This window comes from Cnephaeus nilssonii, assembly GCF_951640355.1.
Source record: "Cnephaeus nilssonii genome assembly, chromosome: 7".
Lineage (NCBI taxonomy): Eukaryota > Metazoa > Chordata > Mammalia > Chiroptera > Vespertilionidae > Cnephaeus > Cnephaeus nilssonii.
Window position 1 is genome coordinate 19,430,994 of NC_137078.1, and position 23,699 is coordinate 19,454,692.

At 44.6% G+C, this 23,699-nt stretch overlaps 1 protein-coding gene across 4 annotated transcripts in view; it reads right to left on the bottom strand.

Annotated features, from left to right (window-relative positions):
* The window catches only part of MAK (male germ cell associated kinase), a 59,600-nt gene that overhangs the window by 23,477 nt on the left and 12,424 nt on the right, over nt 1–23,699 (bottom strand). For all 4 annotated transcript variants that reach the window (XM_079777663.1, XM_079777661.1, XM_079777664.1 and 1 more), the window contains exons 5-8: nt 21,837–21,916; nt 16,837–16,969; nt 4,754–4,925; nt 3,363–3,530 (exon numbers count right to left, since the gene is read on the bottom strand). In XM_079777663.1, the coding sequence (XP_079633789.1) occupies nt 3,363–3,530; nt 4,754–4,925; nt 16,837–16,969; nt 21,837–21,916 (553 nt within the window). The remainder of the gene's footprint in view (nt 1–3,362; nt 3,531–4,753; nt 4,926–16,836; nt 16,970–21,836; nt 21,917–23,699) is intronic.

Consider the following 23,699-nt stretch of genomic DNA (forward strand, 5'->3'; position numbering starts at 1 on the left):
AGTTGTAACTCTCTCAGGCTGATGTTCCCATGTGTTTTAAGTCACACCCCAGACCCCAGCCGTGTGCATTTGTTTACTCTGTGACTGGTGACCGCATGTATTTATAGACCTATTCAGTATAAATTTAAAATTACTGTAATACACATAGAAAATTTTTCTGTGAAATTAAAACTTTTCATACATACTTAAATTTAACTACACAAATGTGTCTACATAAGTAAAAACAGGTTAACTAATTTGTCAATTTTTTAACATATACATTTGGAAAACCTACTTTATTATAGTACTAGAGGCCTGGTGCACAAAATTTGTGCACTGGTGGGGTCCCTAGGCCTGGCCAGTGATCAGGGCCTATCGGGGACAGTCTCACCCAGTCCCATTGGGTGGGGCTGCTGGGGCTGCCAGCCGGGACCTGGGGGCCTGCTGGCTGCCAGACAGGGCCTGCTGGACAGGGCTGGAGGGATGAGGGGAGGGACCACGGAAGGTTTGCTGGCTGTGGGGAGGGACTGGGGGAGGTTGGCTGTGGGAGTGCACTGACCACCAGGGAGCAGCTCTTGCATTGAGCATCTGCCCCCTGGTGGTCAGTGTATGTCACAGCGAGTGGTTGAGTGGCCTTAGCATATCATTAGCATATTATACTTTGATTAGTTGAACAGATGACCAGATGACCGGACACTTAGCATATTAGGCTTTTATTATATAGGATGGATTTTCAGCTTTAACGTACACCCCCTTGCCTAAATTAGTTCCTCATATCGAGGTTTTACTGTAAATTAATACTCCTAAATTAATAATGCACATTTTGGAGCTAGAACCTTTATGAATGTGTTTTGTAAGTTCAAAGCTTCATCTCTAACAACTTTTCATCTTTAAGATACCAGCTACCCTTCTTCAAGAGAATCTTTTTAAAAATTAATTTATTTTTTCCTGTTTATTAAAGTGAATATTTGACCATTGCATTGTATAAGGAATGTACAGAAAGTTGTCAAGAAGAAATTAAAACCATCTCTAATGCCAACACCAAGAGAAAACTACTGCTCACATTTGGATGTTTTTCTGAGCAGTATTTTTTTAATTATATAACATATACATTTAAAAAATAAAATCATATTATACATACAATGCAGCTTACTTTTACACTTAGCACTTGAGAATTCTCTGAAATGGTTACTTTCTTTTAAAAATTTCATATTTAATGGTGGCATCATAGTTCATAAGAATGTATATACTTTGAATGTTCCCCTAGAAACATTTAGGTTTATACTTCCAATGGATAGTTTTAAATTAGCTTTGAATATCTATGGGCATATTCTTTACCAAACTTTCTGGTTGTTTTTTAAGTTTCTTTATATACATTGCAAAATTACTTTCCATTAGTACTTAAAGAAATAGCCTTTAAACTTTTTATTTTTTGTTAATTTGATAGGTAAAAAGTAGTACTTAATTTTCATTTGCATTTTATGATAGTGAACAAGGGTTGCACATTAAGAAATATTTTTGGAATTTAAATTTCTTTTTCTGTGATTTTTTTTTCATGGCTCATGCACACTTTTTTTTTTTCTTAAACATACTTTAATTGATTTCAGAGAAGAAGGGAGAGAGAGAGAGAGATAAACATCAATAATAAGAATCATCAATGGGCTGCCTTCTGCACGTCCCCTACTGGGGATAGAGGCCACAACCTGGGCATGTGCCTTGACCAGGAATCGAACTGGTGACCTCTTGGTTCCTGGGTCAGTTGATGCTCAACTGCTGATCCCCACTCAGCTGGGTCCCCCTTTTCTTTTATAAGTACATTTTAAAGACTTTTATTATAAAAGTAATAAATGTTTAGAAACATAAGTACACTATCATGTTTGTTAAAAATAATAGTTTGCCTTTCAATTTTAAGTTATATAAGAGAAAATTTTTAATTTTTATAATCACATCTTCTGAGTTTTCCATTTGTTTTCTTTTATTACTTTTATACCTATATTTTTCTTATCTTGAAATCAAATATTCACCCATACTTCCTTTAGTTCTTAATAGTTTAGTTACCCCCTCCATTATGTAAACCTGTGATTTACTTGTAAAGTATGGTAAAAAGTAAAACCTAAATTTACTTTTCCCCTAAGAGTTAACTGTTTGTTGTCTCAGTAACATTCACTGAACAGTCCCCCCTCTTCCCTCTCCCCTCCAATTTGTGATGCCATGTTTACCTTACACTGACTTACAGTCTTTGCAACTCTGAGCTATTGTCAATTCTCATGCTAGTACCCTCACTGTTGACATTATCATCACTTTAGACTATTTTATATTTGATAGGGCAAGCTGTCCACTCCTACCACCAGCTTCCAATTATTTATTTTTGTTCAAACCTGTTTTGACTATCCTTTCCCATTTGTTCTTCCAGATGACCTTTAAAAAACATTTTCTCAAGTTAAAATTTGTTTAAAAGCCAAATAATGTTTTGGTAATTTTAATGCTGAATTTACATTTAAATGATAATAAGAACACAATAATCTTAATATGACATTTTAATTTAAGCCTTTTAAAATTAAAGCCCATGTTTTTAATTTAAAACCATGGTGTTTTAAAGACCATGAAACTTGACATATAATACAATACACGCCATCCTCAGGTTATGTCGGACTCGACATATGTCGTTTCGGAAAAAAATGTTCCGTCATTTCGACATATGTACATATGTGCTTTATGTTTATTATTATTTATTTACCACAAGTAAAGGTCAGGAATTGTTATCTTTCTTTTAAATTTTTTTTACTGTTTCACTTCATTACTGCTGTGTATGTGCTCCATGTGAGTGACGCAGGTGCTTATGTAGGTGGGTTCCCACTTACGGCGAAAATCACGCTACATCGCACCATAGGAACGGATCTCCAAAGTAACCCGAGGATCTACTGTAAAGGTGTAGTCACAAAGGAGCCAAGCATGAGTGCCACGTGCTGCCCTCTTGTGGGAGAGTGAACAAGAATCCACCTCAAAGGTAAGCATTGGAAAGTCAATTACATCCCTGACTAGAGAGATGCCTTTTTACTGCCATGACTAGTTTCTTCCAAACTAGCCTGTCACATACATGAATTTTTTATCTTTAGAGATTTATTCCTTTCAGCCTTAACTTCATAGTGTTGTTCATTTGAACCACAAAACACATAAAATCACTAGCTATTTTTGCAATATTCCCAAGGATCTTAGATGCCTAGAAATTAAATCATTATATATACTGGGTGCCTCAAGGCGTTAGGACTTAATTCTCTTGGTAAACCCTGGTTGAGAATAGACTTATCTTTGCAAAAGAAAATATCCCTGATATTGTAAATCCTCAACATTTAACAAAAATATACCAGGGAGATTCATTTTACCTGGCTTGCTGTTGGTCGTTTTTTTGGATCCCAATTCAACATTTCAGTCATAAGCTGAATAGCTTCATTACTGGCATTGGGAATAAGAGTTTTTAAGTTTATAGGAACACACTGGGGAAAACGGAAATTCATCGAGGATGCAAGCTGATACCCTTCTGGCCAGTCGCTCTGTTTAAGAAATATGTAAGTTGCGGGGAGAGCAAAAAGAAATTAGCAATCAATTTAAAAACATAGAAATAATACACAAATCACATGTGAAAATTTCAATGTTGATTCATATAAATAAATGTGAGAATGAAATACCAGGCCATATATACAATTCAGTGCTACAAACAGTATATTAAAAACATTGAACTGAGAGTTAGGGAAAAATGAGAAGGCACTTTTATAAATTTCAAAATATTAAACTCTTATCTAGTATTTGGATGATGATGATACTGATGATGATGATGATGATGATGACACCCCAGTGACTTTAAACAAATAAGGACACCTGCTTTACAAAGTGTCTGATTATGACAAAGATCCTCATTATATGTTACACATTGCATCCAATGTTAAAAATTGTACATAGCTGGGAAATAGCAATTATCTTAAAAAGCTTTAATAGCTACTGTTAACCATAAGGCACACACTAATTGAATTAGGCTATAATTATGTATACTTAAACTTATTAAGTATATCCCAGAAAGTAAGATCTAGCTTAAGGAAATAATTAATTGAATAGCATTCAGTTCAGCCCAGCCAGTGTGGCTCAGCGGTTGAGCATCGACCCAGGAACCAAGGGATCACTGGTTTGATTCTCAGTCAGGGCACATGCCCAGGTTGCAGGCTACATCCCCAGTAGGGGGCGTGCAGGAGGCAGCCAGTGGATGATGTTTCTCATCAATGTTTCTCTCTCTCTATCCCACTCCCTTCCTCTCTCTTGAAAAAAAAATCAATAAAATACATTTTAAAAAAGAAAAGTATTGAGTTCAAGAGATCAAATGTCCATGGCAGAGGTATATAAAAGGAAACAAGAAAAGGTTAAGAGAAAATAAGATCCAGGACACCTGGGGTAATGGACATTCACAGAGCAAGTAGGAAAGTTTCTAAGCAAGAATGTCTATGTAATTATCAGTTGATCATCAACCCAGAGTTAAATATACAGAATTCTAAATATAGAGCATTTTCCCTTTGGTTCTTAAACAAATGCAAGCACCTTTTTTCTTCAGTCTGGTGGGATTCTTGCTTTTTATTGTCCTCATTCCACCCCAATTTAAGAAAAATTCAGAATTATAAGAAAATTCACCATTAAATCCTAAGCCTACCTGAAAATGAAAATATCAGATAGCTAGGTAAAAGTTATAAATAATCAAAAGTTATAACAACTTAAGGACAAGAGTACTTACTTTTTTTGGAGTCCCTAAAACTTGGCAAATTTTAAATATTTCATCAACCTCACTTGTCCCTGGGAAAAGTGGTCTTAATGTATATAGTTCAGCCATTATACTCCCAACAGCCCACACATCAATGGGAGAGCTATAAACTGAAGATCTTAATAAAACTTCAGGAGCACGGTACCTGTGAAAATAGAAAACAAAATGAAACAGACTATTTTGATTGTGGTTTCAAAGATGGAGTGGCAGTAGGATTCTACTCTGTTTGGTCAAGCTTTTCAGTCACAGAACAGGTATTAAGTGCCTTCTGTGCATCAGGCACTTGCACAATGTGCTGGGGTTAAATTGGACATCACACGCTTTCCCGGACCACAAAAATCAGTAGGGCTGGAGACTAATATAAATGAATTATCCAAAATGTCTATGATAGGAACGCAAATGAATGAATATGGAAATGCAGTATGTGATATATTAAGAAAAAGGGGTGGGAGCTCTGAATGGAAGCAGATATATTCTGAATGGCTACAGTTGCATAATTTTACAAAGCATTATATCTGTGATATAACCCTATGAAGAATAAAAAAACAAAAGATTATTCCTGAATAGTGGGTTTTTTTCCTTTTTTTTGCTTATCAGTTTGGAAGTCCTGATTCCCTCAGCTGACTCAATTTCCTCAATTGACAATATTTTTAATAGATAAAAATACTTTACCTATAAGAGCAAAAGTTCCTGGTGGAGGATAGTCTCAATTCTAACTCTTTTTCAGCATTGAAATGTGTAAATATTTCAGCCCAAATGTTTTGCAGTATTGCCTTTTGCTTTCATTCATAGTACCTTTGGCAGCTTTACTGAGCTACAATTCATATAATATACAACCCATCTGTTTAAAAGTGTGTGATTCAATGGATTTAAGTATATGCACAGATTTGTTGTATCATCAGGAACAATCAATTATTTTCATTATCCTAAAAAGAAACCCACACCTCTCCAATATTCCCTATGCTGCCAGCACTAATTTATTTTCTGTCTCTATAGATTTACTTATTGTGGACATTTCATATCAATAGAACTATACACTCTCTAGTCCTTTGTGACTGGCTTCTTTCACTTAACATGTTTTCAGGGTTCATCCATATTGTAGCATGTATCAGTACTTTTTCCTTTTAAATCTCTATATATAAAAGCCAAGCGACCAAAATGCTGGAACGACCAGTACGACTCGTCACTATGACGTGCACTGCAGTGGCCAACTCGCCCAATCAGGGTCCCGATCGGCCCCCCAACCTCAATCGGGGGCAGGGCCAGCCCGGCCCTGATCGGCCCCCATCGATGCGGGCCGGCTGGACCCCACCCGTGCATAAATTCATGCACTGGGCCCCTAGTACTGAATAATAATCTGGATTGGTAACTACACAATACAGTGTACAGATGATGTGTTGTAGAACTGTGCACCTGAAACCAGTGTCACCCTAACAAATTAAAAAAAAAAAGTTAATTAAGACTGTATTCTACTAAGTAAACATATAAATAAATGCCTAATAATAGTCCATTGTATGGACATATCCCGTTTTGTTTATACATTCATCAGCTGTTTTGATTATTGTTGCTGTTTTAATTATCATTGCTCTGTAGTATAATTTGAAGTCAGGAAGTGTGATAACTGCAGCTTTGTTCTTTTTTCCCTCAGGATTACTTTGGCTATTCAGGGTCTTTGTTGGTTCTATACAAATCTGGTAATTTTTTGTTCTATTTCTTTGAAAAAATGTCATTGGGATTGTGATGGGGATTGCATTAAATCTGCATATTGCTTTGAGTAATATGAACATTTTATGTTGATCCTTTCAATCCATGAACACAAAATATCTTCCCATTTCATTGTCTTTTAAAATTTTATTTCAAAATGCTTTGTAGTGTTCAGTATATAAGTCCTTCACATCCCTTACGTTTATTCCTAGGTATTTTATTCTTTTTGTTGCAATTGCAAAAGGAATTTTTTAAAATTTCTTTTCCTGAAATTCCATTATTAGTATATAGGAATGTAGTGGATTTTTGTACATTGATTTTGTATACCTGAAACTTTACTGTATTTATTTATTGTTTCTAATAGTTTTTTTGCTGGAGTCTTTAGGGTTTTCTATATAAAGAATTTGACCCCAAAGGCAAGGGAAGTAAAGGCAAAAATAAATGAATGGGACTATATCAAAATAAAAAGCTTCTGCACCACAAAAGAAACTGACAACAAAATAAAAAGGCAACCAACCAAATGGGAGAAGATATTTGCAAACAACAGCTCCGACAAGGGGATAATATCCAAAATATATGGAGAACTCATACAACTCAATACTAAACAATCCAATTTAAAAATGGGCAGCCCAGCTGGTATGGCTCAGTGGTTGAGCGTCAACCTATGAACCAGGAGGTCACAGTTCAATTTCCAGTCAGGGCACACATGCCTGAGCTGCAGGCTCGATCCCCAGTGGGGGCATGCAGGAGGCAGCTGATCAATGATTCTCTCTCATCATTGATGTTTCTATCTCCCTCTCCCTCTCCCTCTCTGAAATCAATACAAATATATTTAAATAATAAAATAAAAATGGGCATAGGACCTGAGCAGACACTTCTGCCAAGAAAACATACAAATGACCAACAGATATATGAAAAACTGCTCAACTTCACTAGCAATTAGGGAAATGCAAATCAAAACTACAATGAGATACAGCCTTGCACTTTTTAGAATGGTTATTATCAACAAAAGAAGTAATAACAAGTGTTAAGAGGTTGTGGAAAAAAAGGAACCCACATTCACTGCTGGTGGGGATGTAAACTTGTATAGCCACTATGGAAAACAGTATGAAAGTTCCTCAAAATAGAGTTAAGAATAGAGTTACCATATGATCCAGCAACCCCTTTTTTCTGTATCTATTTGAAAACATTTATTCATAAAGACATATGCACCCCATGTTCATTGCAACATTATTTACAATAGCCAAAACATGGAAACAACTTATTGTCCTTTGCTAAATGATTGAGTAAAGAAGACATGATATATACAATGGAATACTTAGCCCTAAAAAAGATGAAACACTGCCATTTGTGATAACATGGATGACTCTTGAGAGTATCATGCTAAGCAAAATAAGTGAGAGAAAAAGTTAAGAACCATATGATTTCACTCATATGAGGGATAAAAAACTGAAAGCAACAAATGAAGAAATAAGAAAAACAAACAAAAACTCATAGACACAGACAATAGTATGGTGGTTACCAGAGGGAAGGGGGTGGGGGAGTAGTAAAGGGTAAAGAGGGACAAATATGAGGTAATGGAAGATTTGACTATGGGTGGTGGGCATACAATGCAATATGAAGATAATGTATCATAGAAACCTACATAATCTTATTAACCAATGTTACCCCAATATCCTATATAATAAAGAGCTAATAGGCAAATCGACCAAACGGCAGAACAACCGGTCGCTATGACATGCAGTGACCAACAGGAGGCAGACGCTCAACGCAGGAGCTGCCTCCTGGTGGTCAGTGCACTCCCACAGGAGGAGCGCTGCTCAGCCAGAAGCTGGGTGCAGCGGCGGTGGTGGGAGCCTCTCCTTCCTCTGCCGGCAGCACTAAGGATGTCTGACTGATGGCAGGGAGCGGGCCTAAGCCATCAGTCGGACATCACCAGAGGGCTCCCAGATTGCAAGAGGGTGCAGGCCAGGCTGAGGGACCCCCTCCACGCACCCCTAAGTGTACAAATTTCGTGCACCGGGCCTCTAGTCCTACCTAATAATAGACAAATATGCAAATTGACCATACCTCCGACACACCCACAAGCCACGCCCACAAGCCACACCCACCATCCAATCAGAGCGAGTATGCAAATTAACCCAAACCAAGATGGCTACAGCTACAGAGAGCAAGGTTTCCTAGGTAACAGAGGAAGCCAAGCTTTCCGCCTGCCCTTGCCAGGCCTAAGCCTCCACTCAAGCTACAAAGTTTCAATTATAGAAAGTAAACAAATTCGGAGAAACCAAGATGGCGGCATAGGTTAAACACCTAACCTACAGCCGGGCACAACAATATCAAAAACACAACTAAAAGTCAAAACAGACATCATCCAGAACCACAGGAAAGCTGGCTGACTGAAATGCCCACAATTAGAAGGAAAAAGAAAACCACAAGGAAAATCAGAGAAGCCGTAAAAGCTTGAGGTATGGAGACACAGGCGGAGACACGAGCCCGCGAGCGTGCGGGGAAGACGGAGCCGGAGAGGAAGGGGCGGCTGACGGCCTGGCTGGCGTTCTCTGGCGGGAAGGAGATAAAAGCGCCAGATTGTGCTGAACCCCAGCTCCGACTGCACTGAACCCCATTTCCCGGCGAAACCCTGGGAAGCCGGGCTCATGCTGGGGGAGTCTGAGCTGTGGGACGGAGACACAGAGGAGCTGCGCCGGAGCCGCGCACGGGAATGCGCGCAGAGGAGGGTCTGTTGCCTGTGCCGCTGGATTGCCCTAGCGGGAAGGAGACAAAAGCTCCAGACTGTGCTGAATCCCTAGTTCCAACTGCACTGAACCCCAGTTCCGGGAAAGACCCGGGGAAGCCAGGCTCATACTGGGGAAAACTGGGCTGTGGGGCAGAGATGCAGAGAGGCGGCGAAGAGCAGAGCACCGGAGGCGCGCAGGGGATTGTGCGCGGAGGATGGGCTGTTGACTGTGCCGCTGAGTCGCCCTGGAGGGAAGGAGACAAAAGCGCCAGACTGAGGTGAGCCCCAATTCTGACTACACGGAAACCCAGTTCCGGGAGAGAATCTGGGAATCCAGATTCATTGGGGGAGAGACTAGACTGTTTGGCAGCGCGCGAAACTCCAGAGCGCTTTTCTCTCAGAGGTGTTTGCTGGGAGTACAGAGGGACACAGGAACCTCATAGGGCGGGGCTGACAGGAAGCCAAGGCGGTAGGCTCCGCCCTGTAACTCCGCCCCATCCAAGCTGAACACAGAGGCTTTTACAATTTTGCAAGTCTAGTTGAATGGGGCTGTCTCCCGGCATAGACACAGCTGATCCTCACAGCCAATTGGGCCGGAGGTCACATCCTCCCAGTGTACCAACAGCAATCAAGGCTTAACAACACCAAGACTTTGCACTCAGCCCACAAAGGGGGATATCAAGAGCGACCACCTAGGGAGATTGGGGAAGCTGAGCGATAGGGAGGCAGCCAAAAGGGGAAGGCACCGAAACAGGTCACGAATATAAGGGATGCTGTAATTCCTGCTGAGGGGCCACAGGCAGTAGCTGACCTACACTACATTGGAGACCCAGAAATGAGGGCATCTAGTGGTCGGTGTGAGATGACACCAGACTTCGACCACTCCCATAAGGGACACATTCAAGAGGCAGACGCAGTGAGCGCCGAAGCCTTGCTGCACCAAGACCCGGCACATAGGCGTGTCTTCCGCACAGCAACTCTTCCTTTATAGACACAGAGGGTCCGCACGGCCAATAGGCCTGGAGGACAATTCCTCCCAGTGACACCAACAACAATCAAGACTTAACTATACAAACAAGGACCAAGATGGAGGCATAGGGCAGAAGCCTGATTGCTGCCTACCACAACGGTTTTGAGACTACAACGGGAGAGCAGAGCAGACACCATCCAGAACCACCGGAGGGCTAACTGAGCGGATGCTATACAACTAGAATAAAAGAGAGGGGTACGCGGGATGAAGCTGATGCCGGTGACCCAAAGACCACACTTTAAAAACTACGGCTCAGGCGACACAATGGCGGCCTGGAACGTGCTCGGTGCAGTTCCCCCAGCGGTCTCCGGCTGAGGGGAAGGCTTCACTCGCTGCCGAGCACGGACAGACGAGCCCCTGGGAGACATGGGGCGGGAGACTACGCGCTTGCTGACCTCCGAGTCCTTCAAGAATCTCAACACCCCGGAAGCGGCCAGGTGCGCACGCTCGGCGACCAGCCACCGCTGCAGACCCAAGGGCCGACGAAGCCACCCCGGACCAGCCCGCCGCCGCGCACCGGGCACACCGGAGCTTCGCCGAGCCCGCCGCCCAACGAGTTCTGCGGTGGCTGCCCTGGAACTCTGAGAAAATGGCCGAAGGAATTGCTGAGAGGGAATTGACCAACAAGAATTGGGATCAAGAAGACGAAACCCCGCTGGGTCCCGGATCCGGGTGAAGCCGCGTGCCCCTGGGTATGGGTGAGGCTGGGAACTGGGTCAGGGTGAGGCTGGGCCCCGGGTCCGGGTGAGGCCACGTGCCCCTGGGTCCGGGCGAGGCCATGCGCCCCTGGGTCCGGGTGAAGCTGAATCCTGGGTCCGGGCGAGGCCGTGCGCCCCTGGGTCCGGGTGAGGCTGAATCCTGGGTCCGGGCGAGGCCGCGGGCCCCTGGATCCGGGTGAGCCCCTGGAGCCGGGTGAGCCCTGGGCCCCGGGTCCGGGCGAGGCCGCGGGCCCCTGGAGCCGGGTGAGCCCTGGGCCCCGGGTCGGGGCGAGGCCGCGGGCCCCGGGAGCCGGGTGAGCCCTGGGCCCCGGGTCCGGGCGAGGCCGCGGGCCCCGGGAGCCGGGTGAGCCCTGGGCCCCGGGTCGGGGCGAGGCCGCGGGCCCCGGGAGCCGGGTGAGCCCTGGGCCCCGGGTCGGGGCGAGGCCGCGGGCCCCGGGAGCCGGGTGAGCCCTGGGCCCCGGGTCGGGGCGAGGCCGCGGGCCCCGGGAGCCGGGTGAGCCCTGGGCCCCGGGTCCGGGCGAGGCCGCGGGCCCCGGGAGCCGGGTGAGCCCTGGGCCCCGGGTCCGGGCGAGGCCGCGGGCCCCTGGAGCCGGGTGAGCCCTGGGCCCCGGGTCCGGGCGAGGCCGCGGGCCCCTGGAGCCGGGTGAGCCCTGGGCCCCGGGTCCGGGCGAGGCCGCGGGCCCCTGGAGCCGGGTGAGCCCTGGGCCCCGGGTCCGGGCGAGGCCGCGGGCCCCTGGATCCGGGTGAAGCAGTGCCCCTGGGTCCAGCCGAGACCAAACCAGAGGGAGTCGGACCTGCATTACCACCATTTGTCCACCATCCAGAGCTGAGGGGTCAGTGCCGACATGTACTCATAGGGAACCGGTGGACATTGATATTGGGTCTCAAAAGAACTGTTGGTCCAGAAAGAAACTCACTACAGACTGATTCATTTGCCTGTCAGCATAACTATTATTGCTCGTCGCACATTCAATTCTTATAAGTATATCTATAGTGACACATGATTTCGCTCATCTAGGGGAAATGATGAACAACATAGACTGATGAACAAGAACAGAACCAGAAACAAGGAGGCATCGATCGGACTATCGGGCCTCAGAGGGAGGATAGGGGAGGGTGGGGGGAGGGGGGAGAGATCAACCAAAGGTCTTGTGTGCATGCATATGAGCCTAACCAATGCTTAAGTTCAACAGAGGGTTGGGGCATCCAAGGGGAGGGGTGTGGGATGGGAATGGGGGGATGAGGACAAATATGTGACACCTTAATCAATAAAGAAATTTAAAAAAAAAAATAAAATAAAAAAAAAAAAAAAGAAAGTAAACAAATTCAAACAAATGGTGGCAGGATGGAGCTTGAGAGAGCAGGCCAGGGTTGCCGCCGGCAACAGGGGAAGCAAAGCTTTCCGCACACCCTGGCTGGGCCCACCCGCTTAAGGCAACAAAGTTTCAATTATAACCCCAACAGAAATGGCTGCCGGCCTTGGAGGGAGCCCCAGGCTTGGCTCCGCTCCAGGCTACAAAGTTTCAATTGTAGAAGGAAAATAAATTCCAGATACCAGGGCCTCCGCTTGGGTTGCCAGGGGGCGTGGCTGGCCTGCAAACCACCACAGGCCCCTCGCTCAGGCCGCCCCACGCCCCAAGGGAACCCCCACTTGATCCGGGACACCCTTCAGGGCAAACCAGCTGGCCCCCACCCCTGTACCAGGCCTCTATCCTATCTAATAAAAGAGTAATATGCAGATTGATCATCACTGCAACACACAATATAACTGCCCCCATGTGGACACAAGATGGCCACCACAAGATGGCCAGCAGGAGAGGGCAGTTGGGAGGCACCCGGCCTGCAAGGGAGTGCAGTTGAGGAGGACCAGGCCTGCAAGGGAGGGCAGTTGGAGGTGATCAACCCTGCAGGAGAGGGCAGTTAGGGGTGACCAGGCTGGCAGAGGAGGGAAGTTGGGGGCAAATAGGCTGGCAGCAGAGTGGTTAGGGGGTGATCAGACTGGCAGGCAGAAGTGGTTAGGGGCAATCAGGAAGGCAGGCAGGCAAGCAGTTGGGAGCCAGCAGTCCTGGATTGTGAGAGGGATAACCAACTGCCCATTTAGGTCCGATCCCAACGGGATCGGACCTAAATGGGCAGTCGGACATCCCTCGAGGGGTCCCATATTGGAGAGGGTACAGGCTGGGCTGAGGACAACCCCCCTCCATGCACAAATTTCGTGCACCGGGCCTCTAGTATTTAATAAAGAGAAAAGGAAAACAGGCATTGGCTGAGACTGTCCTGGGCAAACAGGGACAAATGGTTACTCTATCTAGCTCAGTCTTCTGACCTCTTCTTTTCTCTAACTACATTTTTTCCCTTAGTGACTTAATTCAATCTTGTGCTTTTTAACCCTTTGCACTCGCTTGCTTTTTTCGATTCCTTTATTCTACTGCTAACCATGTCGAGTCACACTCGACATCCGGTGCAAAGGGTTAACATTGAGGTCTTTTAACTTTACATCTTCAGCCCAGCTCTCTCTCCTAAACTACAGATCATAGATCCAGCTATCTACTTTGACATCTCCCCGTTTGTCTCATATACATTCACTCACCCAAAACTGAACTGTGCTTCCTCCACCTCCCTCACCATTCCCTAGCATTCCCTATCTCAATTAGTCCTAACTCCATCGTTCCAGTTATCCAGGGGAAAAACTTGGAGTCTTGACTCCCTTATATTATAGCCCCACATCTGATTTATCAGGAACTCATGTTTGCTCTACTTTAAAAATATACCCAGCATCCTACACCTCTCACTACCTCCACAACCACCAGATCCAAGTCACTATCATTTCCTTCTCAAATTATTAGAACAGTTTCCCTGCTTCTGTCCTTGTTCCTCTATAATTGATTTTCTTTATTATTATTATTATTATTATTATTTAATCCTCAACTGAGGGTATTTTTCCATTGGTTTTTAGTGAGAGTGGAAGGGAGAGGGAGAGACACAGAGAGAGAGAAGCATCAATGTGAGAGAGACACATTGATTGGTTGCCTCCTGCACGTGGCCCTAGGGCAGGGAGCCTGCAACCGAGGTATGTGCCCTTGACCAGAATTGAACCTGGGAACTTTCAGTCCTCAGGCCAATGCTCTATCCACTGAGCAAAACCAGCTAGGGCTAAAATCTATTTTCAATACAACAGTTAGAGTGATACTTTTAAAACATGTCAGATCATGTCTAACCTCTTCTCAAAATCCTGCAATGGTTCCCCAGTCACTCAGATTAAAAAGCCATTACAGTCCTTTCATTGACCTATGCGATCTGCCGTCCCCAAATGCTCACCTCATTTCCTACTACCACCCTCCTTATTCATTCTGTGCTTTGCAGAATCCACACATGGTGCTCCAGTATCAAGGCCTTTCCCCTCAGCATTTTCTCTCCCAGAAAAGCTCCTGCTTACCAGGCATGTCTTCCCAGGCTCTTCTCAGCGAGACCCTCTATTTACAATAGCAGCATTCTCTTTCTCCCCTTATCTCCCCCAACTCCCTGTCCCTTTCCATATTTTACTTTTCTACATTTGATATACAAATATTCTTATTCTTACTGGAGTATAACATACATACAGAAAAATGTACATATCGTAAGAGTACAGACTGATGACTTTTCACAAACACAACACCCATGGTCCCAGAACCCAGATCAAGAAACTGAATATTATCGGCATCCCAGAAGGCCCCTCTTCTGCAAGCTTCCAGTCACTACTACCCTTCCCACCTCTGCCATGTAACTGCTATCCTGACTTATTTAATAGCATAGATTAGTTTTCTTTATTTTTACACTTTATATAAACTAGATGCCCAGTGCACGAAATTTGTGCATGGGGGCGGGGGGGGGGGGGGAGGGAGCAAGTCCGGCCTGCAACTTCTCCAATCCAGGACCCCCTTGGGGAATGTCCAACTGCCGGTTTGTGCCCGCACTTTTAACAGATGACAGCTCCATTGTTGTTTCTTTCTTTTCATGCTTAAACCCATTGGAATTAGTAGGTATTTAAAGTGTGTATACATTTTGGGGGGACACCCTGTATATGTCTAGTCAGCGGTGAAAGGAACCAACAGCGGATTTGGAACCCCCAGACAGGGAACCTTGCTCACTCCCGGTATGTCTCCCCCCTCCACTTTCCACCTTTGCGGGCAGCAGGAGAATCAATGTTTTCTCTCATTAACTCGGAAAAGCAGTCCTGTCACCCAGGAGTGTGCTAGGCCCCAAGCGAGCAAGGCTCAGTCAGGGCAGCCTTCGCTCATGGGTGCTGGCACCCGAAGTGCACATTCCTCCTCTGTGGTCACCCTGACTATCCCACCTTTTCACTGAGAGGACGGAACTCCTCGCCTCCTCTGGGTTCTCAATCTTGAATGCTGACTGAAGGCACCTCAGCGAGGGCCGCCAGTGCCCACCAGGTGTGTCTGTCCACACCTGCTCCCACCTCAGCACCTGCATTAGCCCCACGGAGGTGACCTCATCGCTGTATTGGCCTCCGTAGGAACAGGGCATCACCACTCCGCCCTGTCACTGTCATCTCACAGGCGCCCATCCTCAGCACCCAGAACACCCAGACACTCTCCAAAGGACGTGAGCATGCCAGAGGGGACGTGCGTACGTCCTGTGGGGGATGTAGGCATGCTGGGGTTGATGCAAGTGTGGCGGAGGGGTGGGGTTGATGCAACAGCGCCATGGTCTGGGACTGTTGCAAGCGCGCGTGGGTGACAGCGCGCTGGGAGACGTTCGCACTCCAGGGGGGGAGGAGAGGATGCATGCACCGGAGGCCTGTGGCTGCGCAGATCCTCAAGCCCCCGTGGCATGATCAGGAGGACGTCAATCTGGCCCGCCACAGTGGCTGTTCCTGCGATCGCGCACCTTCTGGGCCAGGAGGCGGGACTTGCGCAGCCATTCCTCGGTGCTGATGGCCTGCAGGCGCTACTTCAGCTCGGCCCGCAGGCTCCGCTTGGCGTGCTCACGGCTGCCGCCGCCATGTGGGGAGTACAGGCCGCCCTCTGCCAACCTGCCTCCCCTGCCCAGAGGTTCTCCGCGGCCACAGGTTCTCTGCGCGTCACGCCCTGCCCCGGCCGCTCCACGCCTCCACGCCTGTGTGCTGCCCACAGGCCCTCCATGGGCGGGGTGGGGCGGAAGGCCTGCATTGTCGCCGTGGCAATGACGCAAGCGTCCAGCCCGGCCACCGCCATCTTTGTCGCAGAGTGACCCTCAATTTACATATTCCCTCCTTACTGGCTGTGGGCCCGCCACATTTGTCGTGGAGTGGTGGTCAATTTGCATATTCTCTCTTTATTAGATAGGATGGGTCATACAATATGGTCTCTTGTTCTCAATATTATATCTGGAAGATTCATCCATATTGTTGCATGTAGTTATAGACCTTTCATTTTCATGGCTGTAAAGCATTTCACTGGGTAAATATATCATGCCACTGGTGATATGAGTAGTTTGAAGTTTGGGACTATTACATGTGTTTTGATGAACATGTGTTATGTCTTTCTGTTGGTAATTCATGATATTTTTAACTTATTTGTGTATGAGGCAGGGTTTTTTTTTTTTTTTTTCTGTTTAGTTCACTTCTGTGTTCCTAGTGCCTAAGATAGTATCTGGCACATAGTAGGTGTTCAATAAATAGTTGCTTAATGAATGAATGAAATCCTTTTTCCTTCTCTTATTTCATAATTTAGTATATTCTGAACCAATCCTTTTTCTCCAAAGAATACAAAGTCACTTCTTTATTTTGTTTTAAATACTGGATATGAAATATCCAAATGATGTCACAATCCATTGGAGGAAAACTTCAACATAGACATTTGCCTCTGGAGAGTTGCATGAAACTACTCACCATCGGGTAGATACATAATCAGTGTATGGTGGCTGGGATCTTAATTCTCTTGCAAGTCCAAAATCAGCAATTTTCACAAGTTCTGGACCCATACAAAGTAAGTTTTCTGGCTTCATATCCCTATGAAAAAAACCTGATAGTAACAATAATAAGTTATCATATTTAAATGTATTTGACTTATAAACAAATAGAACTGAGCCTCTCTATTATAACTAGGAATGTGAACTGGGCGGGGGTGGGGGTGGGGGTGGGTAGGGAACAACCATGTTTATTGTCTAAAAGGTGATGGGAGGTAGAGCCTCTGCTTTCAAAATAATTTGGCAAGAAAGTACACACAATATAAGGTCATTAAAAATAGCATGCATTTCTATTTGTGAATCCAGTAAATTCAGGCACTGGCTAGATACTGTCACATTATGATAATCTCCATTAATTTGCAAAACAAACTTAAGGTGGTTTATGATCACTGTTTGCAACAGATGAGGAGATTGAGGCCCAGAGAGAAGTAGCCCAATTAAAGCTTGAGGAGGGCTGTGTAATCAGGCTTCAGTTGATACAGCTGCTCTTACTACTGGTCTATCGCATTTAACATGAGAATCCTTGAGTATAATCACTTACTGGAAAAGTCTACTAAACAAAAATAGAACTCCACACATTTTAACCAATTTCTTAATTAAAAAATATTTTATTTAATAGCTCAATTCTTCCATGGGAGCTGCTTTATTGAAAAACATGATAATAAAAATGCTTATTTACCAAACAATCTTATCTAATAAAAGAGTAATATGCAAATTAACCATCACTTTGTGATAAAGATGGCAGCACAGCCAATAAGGAGGGAATATGCAAATTGATGCAACAAAGATGGCGGCTCCGGCTGGAGCCATGGAGCCAGCTGGAGCTTGACTTCCTTGGTCGCCCCAGCCGGCTCCAAAGCCATGGTGGCAGGGCTGAGGCAGAGGCGGTTAGGGGTGATCAGGCCAGGAGGGGAGGGCAGTTGGGGGTGATCAGGCCAGCGGGGGGGGCAATTGGGGGTGAGCAGGCTGGTGGGGGGGGCCAGTTGGGGGCGAGCATACCAGCAGGAGGGGCAGTTGGGGGCAATCAGGCTGGTGTGAGGGCAGTTGGGGGTGAGCAGGCCAGCAGGGGGGGCAGTTGGGGGTGATCAGGAGGGCAGGGGGGCAGTTGGGTGTGATCAGGCCAGTGGGAGGGGCATTTGGGGCCAAGCAGGCCGGGGGGGTCAGTAGGAGGTGAGCAGGCCAGCAGGGGGGGCAGTTGGGGGTGATCAGGCTGGCAGGCAGGTGAGCGTTTAGGAGCCACCGATCCCGGATTGCAAGAGGGATGTCCGACTGCCTGTTTAGGCAGTCGGACATCCCCCAAGGGGTCCCAGATTGGAGAGGGTGCAGGCTTGTCTGAGGGATCCCTCCCATGCACAAATTTCGTGCACTGGGCCACTAGTCTATACTAATAAAAGGGTAATATGCTAATTAGACAAGGAGACCTTCCAGGAGACCTTCCGGACAAAGCCATGGTGGTGGGGCCAAGGCAGATGTGGTTAGGAGTGACCAGGCCAGGAGGGGAGGGCAGTTGGGGGTGATCAGGAGGGCAGGGAGGGGAAGTTGGGGGTGAGCAGGTCAGCAGTGGGGAGCAGTTGGGGGGCGATCAGACCGGTGTGGGGGGGTAGTTGTAGGTGAGCAGGCCAGTGGGGGGGCAGTTGGGGGCAAGCAGGCCATTGGGGGCAGTTGGGGGGCGAGCAGGCCGGTGGGGGGGCAGTTGGGGGCGAGCAGGCTGGCAGGGGGGAGAGTTGGGAGGCGATCAGGATGGTGGGGGGGGGACAGTTGGGGGCGAGAAGGCCGGTGCGGGGGGCAGTTGGGGGCGAGCAGGCCGCCAGGCAGAGTGGTTAGGGGCAATCAGGCAGGCAGGCAGGTGAGCGGTTAGGAGCCAACAGTCCCGGATTGCGAGAGGGATGTCCGACTGCCGGTTTAGGCCCTGTGGGATTGGGCCTAAACCAGCATCGGACATCCCCTGAGGGGTCCCAGATTGGAGAGGGTGCCGGCCGGTCTGAGGGACACCTCCCTGTGCATGAATTTTGTGCACCGGGCCACTAGTCCTATATAATAAAAGGCTAATATGCAAATCGACCAAACAGTGGGACGACTGGTCGCTATGACATGCACTGACCACCAGGGGGCAGCTCCTGCCTTGAGCGTCTGCCCCCTGGTGGTCAGTGCGCTCCCACAGGTGGAGCACCACTCAGCCAGATGTTGGGCTCACGGCTGGCTGGCAAGCTCAGCAGCAGTGGCAGGAGCCTCTCCTGCCTCCGTGGCAGTCGGACATCCCCTGAGGGCTCCTGGACTGCAAGAGGGCACAGGCCAGGCTGAGGGACACCGCCCCCCCCCACCAGTGCATAATTTTCGTGCACTGGGCCTCTAGTATAGAAAATAAATGATTAGCTATGGAAGATAGAAGGTAGCCCAATAAAAATGAGGCAGAAAGCCCAGGAAGAAGAAAAACATGAAAGCCCTCTTTGCAAATTTCTATGGGAGATCTAAAGCACACTGCTTGTACACAGATGTGTTCTAATGTCCTTGAAACATGGTCATTGGTTGTAGTGATCATCATGAGAGGGTTTTCATGTAGCTTTGGACTAGGGACACTGTTTGAGCCTAAACTCTCTTAATTCCATCAAAGCCAGTGTGGTCTCTATATTTGTGAAATCCCAACAGTTCTGAACTCAGTTTACCTGGTACTTCTTACTCAAAATAGTTGTTACGATCCATTTCACTAACTTCCAAGAGAAATATATTGCACTTTTATAATATGAAGCTAGGAATGGGAACACATGTGATGGTATAGTGACATTAATCCATAAAATCATAGAATAAAACCAATTATATATTTGTACAGTTCACATTTTCCCCATCCTCATTAATATAAATATATTGGAAACTTGGTCCTATTTAAAAAGTATTTTCTCAAAATATTGCATCTGGGATGCTTATCAACTACAGTGAAATAAAGTTTTGTTAAAAGTTCTATTATTCTTTTAAAAATATATTTTTATTGATTTCAGAGAGGAAGGAAGAGGGAAAGAGAGAGAGAGAAACATCAAGGATGAGAGAGAATGATTGATTGGCTACCTCCTGCATGTCCCCCACTGGGGATCAAGCCCACAGCCAGAGCATGTGCCCTGACCAGGAATTGAACTGTGACCTCCTGGTTCATATATGGGTCAACACTCAACCACTGAGCAACACTTGGCAGGACAAGAGCTCTATTATTTTTAGAGTCCAGTTTCCCAAATCACTGTGTAGTCAATTATATAGCTAACTCTAGATTATTCATGTTTTTACTTTCAGCATAAATTTTAAAATCCCAAACTAACTTTCTTCAATCCCTTGTCCTCTGAAGTTGCTGATAGTATATATATATCCAAGGAAACTAAAACAATTGTATTACTAGCCTAATAGTTAATATATATCCAAGGAAACTAAAATAATTTTATTACTAGCCTGTATTTTATTACAATAAAACAGAAACCTCTTTCCAAAAATCAAACAATCCATGAGGCTTTTGATTTTCCACATCACTGGCTTTAGTAGCATAAAGTAACTCAGGCCAATAGCAAGAGTTAACATGCTGAGCAGTTTCAGTGGCATGTTATATTCACCCAGTTCTATATTTTGGGTTGAAGATCAGGAATCTATCATGAAAAATTAAAATAGCATATACACTGTTTATTTCCATGTAATTAACAAACGACTGACTTTTACCAGTGGGTTGTAGTATGTTAGCATGGGTTTTAGACTTTTAAAATCCTTAACAGTTTATATAAGACAAACAACTGGGGATTCAGTAATGTTCTTACAATGCTTCTATGGAATTCCACATCACATTTTTAGAAAATAAATTATTTCCTGTAGCAGTTAAAGGAAAAAGAAAATATAAAATATGGAATGAAACATGAAAGGAGACTAATGATGGTGTTTTTCGAGTGCTTATGTTCAGAATGCAGCAATGGTATAGCAAAATCTTTCTAATTTAATATTCACACATCTAGTGATTCTAAACAAATGTTTGCTGATTTTTTAAAAATAATACCATACTAACTTTTTGGAGTAATTGTTCTGGTTTGATAGATATGCAAAAAACTATATAAATTAAGATTACATAAATAAGAAATTCATAAAAATAAGATCACTTGCTTTAATTTCACTCAAAGAATAGAGACAACTAAATGTAAATACCAAGGGAAACTATAAATTATCATAGCATGGGTTATTTAAACTACTTAAATATCAATAATTGGTCTTGGTAGATGGAAGTATTCCCATCTTTTCCAAAAGTGGGGCCATATATATGTATCCTATATAATAAAAGGCTAATATGCAAATTGTCCCCTCGACCAGGAGTTCAACCAGCAGGCAGGCCAGCCAACCGCCCATGTCCCCTCCCCCTGGCCAGGCTGGCCGGAACCCACCCCGCATGAATTCATGCACCGGGCCTCTAATAGACACACACACACACACACACACACACACACACACACACACACTGAGTGGCCAGATTATTATGCGTTCAGAGATAATAATAATAATCTGGCCATTTAGCATACACACACACACACACACACACACACATATATGTATATGTATATATGTATATGTATATATATGTATATACGTAATTTTTTTATTTCTATGGTAAAATTAGGGGTATAAGGTTGCAGGATGGGTTTATGATGACAGACTTAAGGCTTACGATGATCAAACTGTTAAAAAATTCTACTATAAAGGAAGATAATTATAGATTATAGAAATTTTATTTTATATAGAATAAAAATTCTAAATTACTTAAACAAAATATCAGTATGTGTAGGCACACACATACTCCAAACTTGCAGTTATCCAAATATAACAGTGTTTAACAGTTATATACAATTCCTGTGCATAATCTTAACAATAATCCAAAGAGGCAGGAAGTGAAACTTAAAAGAAACCTACCATGTTTATGGATAAATGCCAGCCCTTGTAATATTTGATACATAATATTTCTGATGACTGACTCAGGGAACAACTTGTTTCTGTGAAGAAAGGAAACAAACAGTCATTTAATGCTGCTAACCAACCAACCAAAAGCAATAAGAGGGTTCCTCCTCCCTTGAAGCCCCTGTGGCCTCATAATACTGGATAAAGGTATGCTGTACGATTTCATAGTGCTAAAGATCATAAATTTCAAAAGTGAAAATTAGAATTGTTTTTGTTTTACTGGGTGGTAAAAACTCAAATAGCTAAATTCTATAGCTAAATTCTAAACTGTCTCAAGAGGAGCAAAGTAAATTGGAAAACTCATAACTATCAGAGAAGCCAAGTATGCAAATCTGTGCCATGTATGTAGGCTTTGAGTTTTAAGGACATAACTGCTTCAGTTGTACAGTGTGCATTGGTACTGTCCAATCCTATATAATAAAGAGGTAATATGCAAATTGACCTTCATGCCCTTGCACAAGATGGCCGCTCCCATGTGGTCAAAGATGGCCAGCAGGGGAGGGTAGTTGTGGGCAATCAGGCCAGCAGGGGAGGGTAGTTGGGGGGGGGACCAGGCCTGCAGGGGAGGGCAGTTGGGGGTGACTGGGCTGGCTGGGGAGGGCAGTTGGGGGCAACCGGGCCGGCAGGGGAGGGCAGTTGGGGGCAATCGGGCTGGCAGGAGAGCAGTTAGGAGTCGATCAGGCTGGCAGGGGAGTGGTTAGGGGGTGATCAGGCTGGCAGGCAGGCAAGCGGTTGGAAGCCAGCAGTCCCAGATTGTGAGAGGGACATCGCCCAAGGGGTCCCAGATTGGAGAGGGTGCAGGCTGGGCTGAGGGACCCCTCACCCCAGTGCACAAATTTCGTGCACTGGGCCTCTAGTAAAAATATAATGAGCCACAAATGAGACCCACTTACGTGTTTAACAATGTTTTACTTAACTCAGTATATACAAAATATTACTTTAATATGCAATCAATATAAATAAATTACTAATGAATTTACATTCTATCTTTTGTTCTAAATTTTTAAAATCTGATGTGTAATTTATTTTACACTTATAGCTCAATCCAGACTAGCCACACTTCAGAATTGCCCTATGTGACTAGTAGCTACTGCATTGGACAGTGCAGCTTTATATGGTATTTACACAAGGCCCAAAGTAAGATCCAAATAAAAGCTAAATTAAGGCTGACAAATATTAATCAATAGTATACCACAAATTAATGTGGCCAACATTAATTATTTGGTGCTGAATTAATTCTTCTTTGACCCTGAAGCCATACTATGTTTTGGAAATACTAATCATTTTAAAGTTTTTCAATTTTATTATAATTTCAACATTTTCTAACATGTTTATTTCAGCATGATTGGCTGGATTAATTTAGAATGTTTATTCGAGCATTCAACATATGGGAAAAGGCCTATTTTTTAACATTATATTATTAACTATATTATATTTTTATGTAGTATTTTAAAATGTCCCACCAAATGGGCTAGAAGCAAACAATAGAGAAAGATAAACACTGATCAAATTTGGAAATAGTATTTAAAAATTTTTTATGTGTCGATTAATTTTGTCTTGAGAGAAAAGAGAGAGAGAAGAGAGAGAGAGAGAGAGAGAGAGAGAGAGAGAGAGAGAGAGAGAGAGAGAGAGAGAGAGAACAGACACACATACACACACACCCTGACCAGGGAAGAAACCCATAACCTTGGCATAATGGGGCGATGCTCTAACCAACTGAGCTACCCAGCCAGGGCCTAAAAATGCTATTGATCATATAGTATTGAAATATTTTTAAAACTCACATTCATAAACTATACATTTTTAAAGAAACAAAAT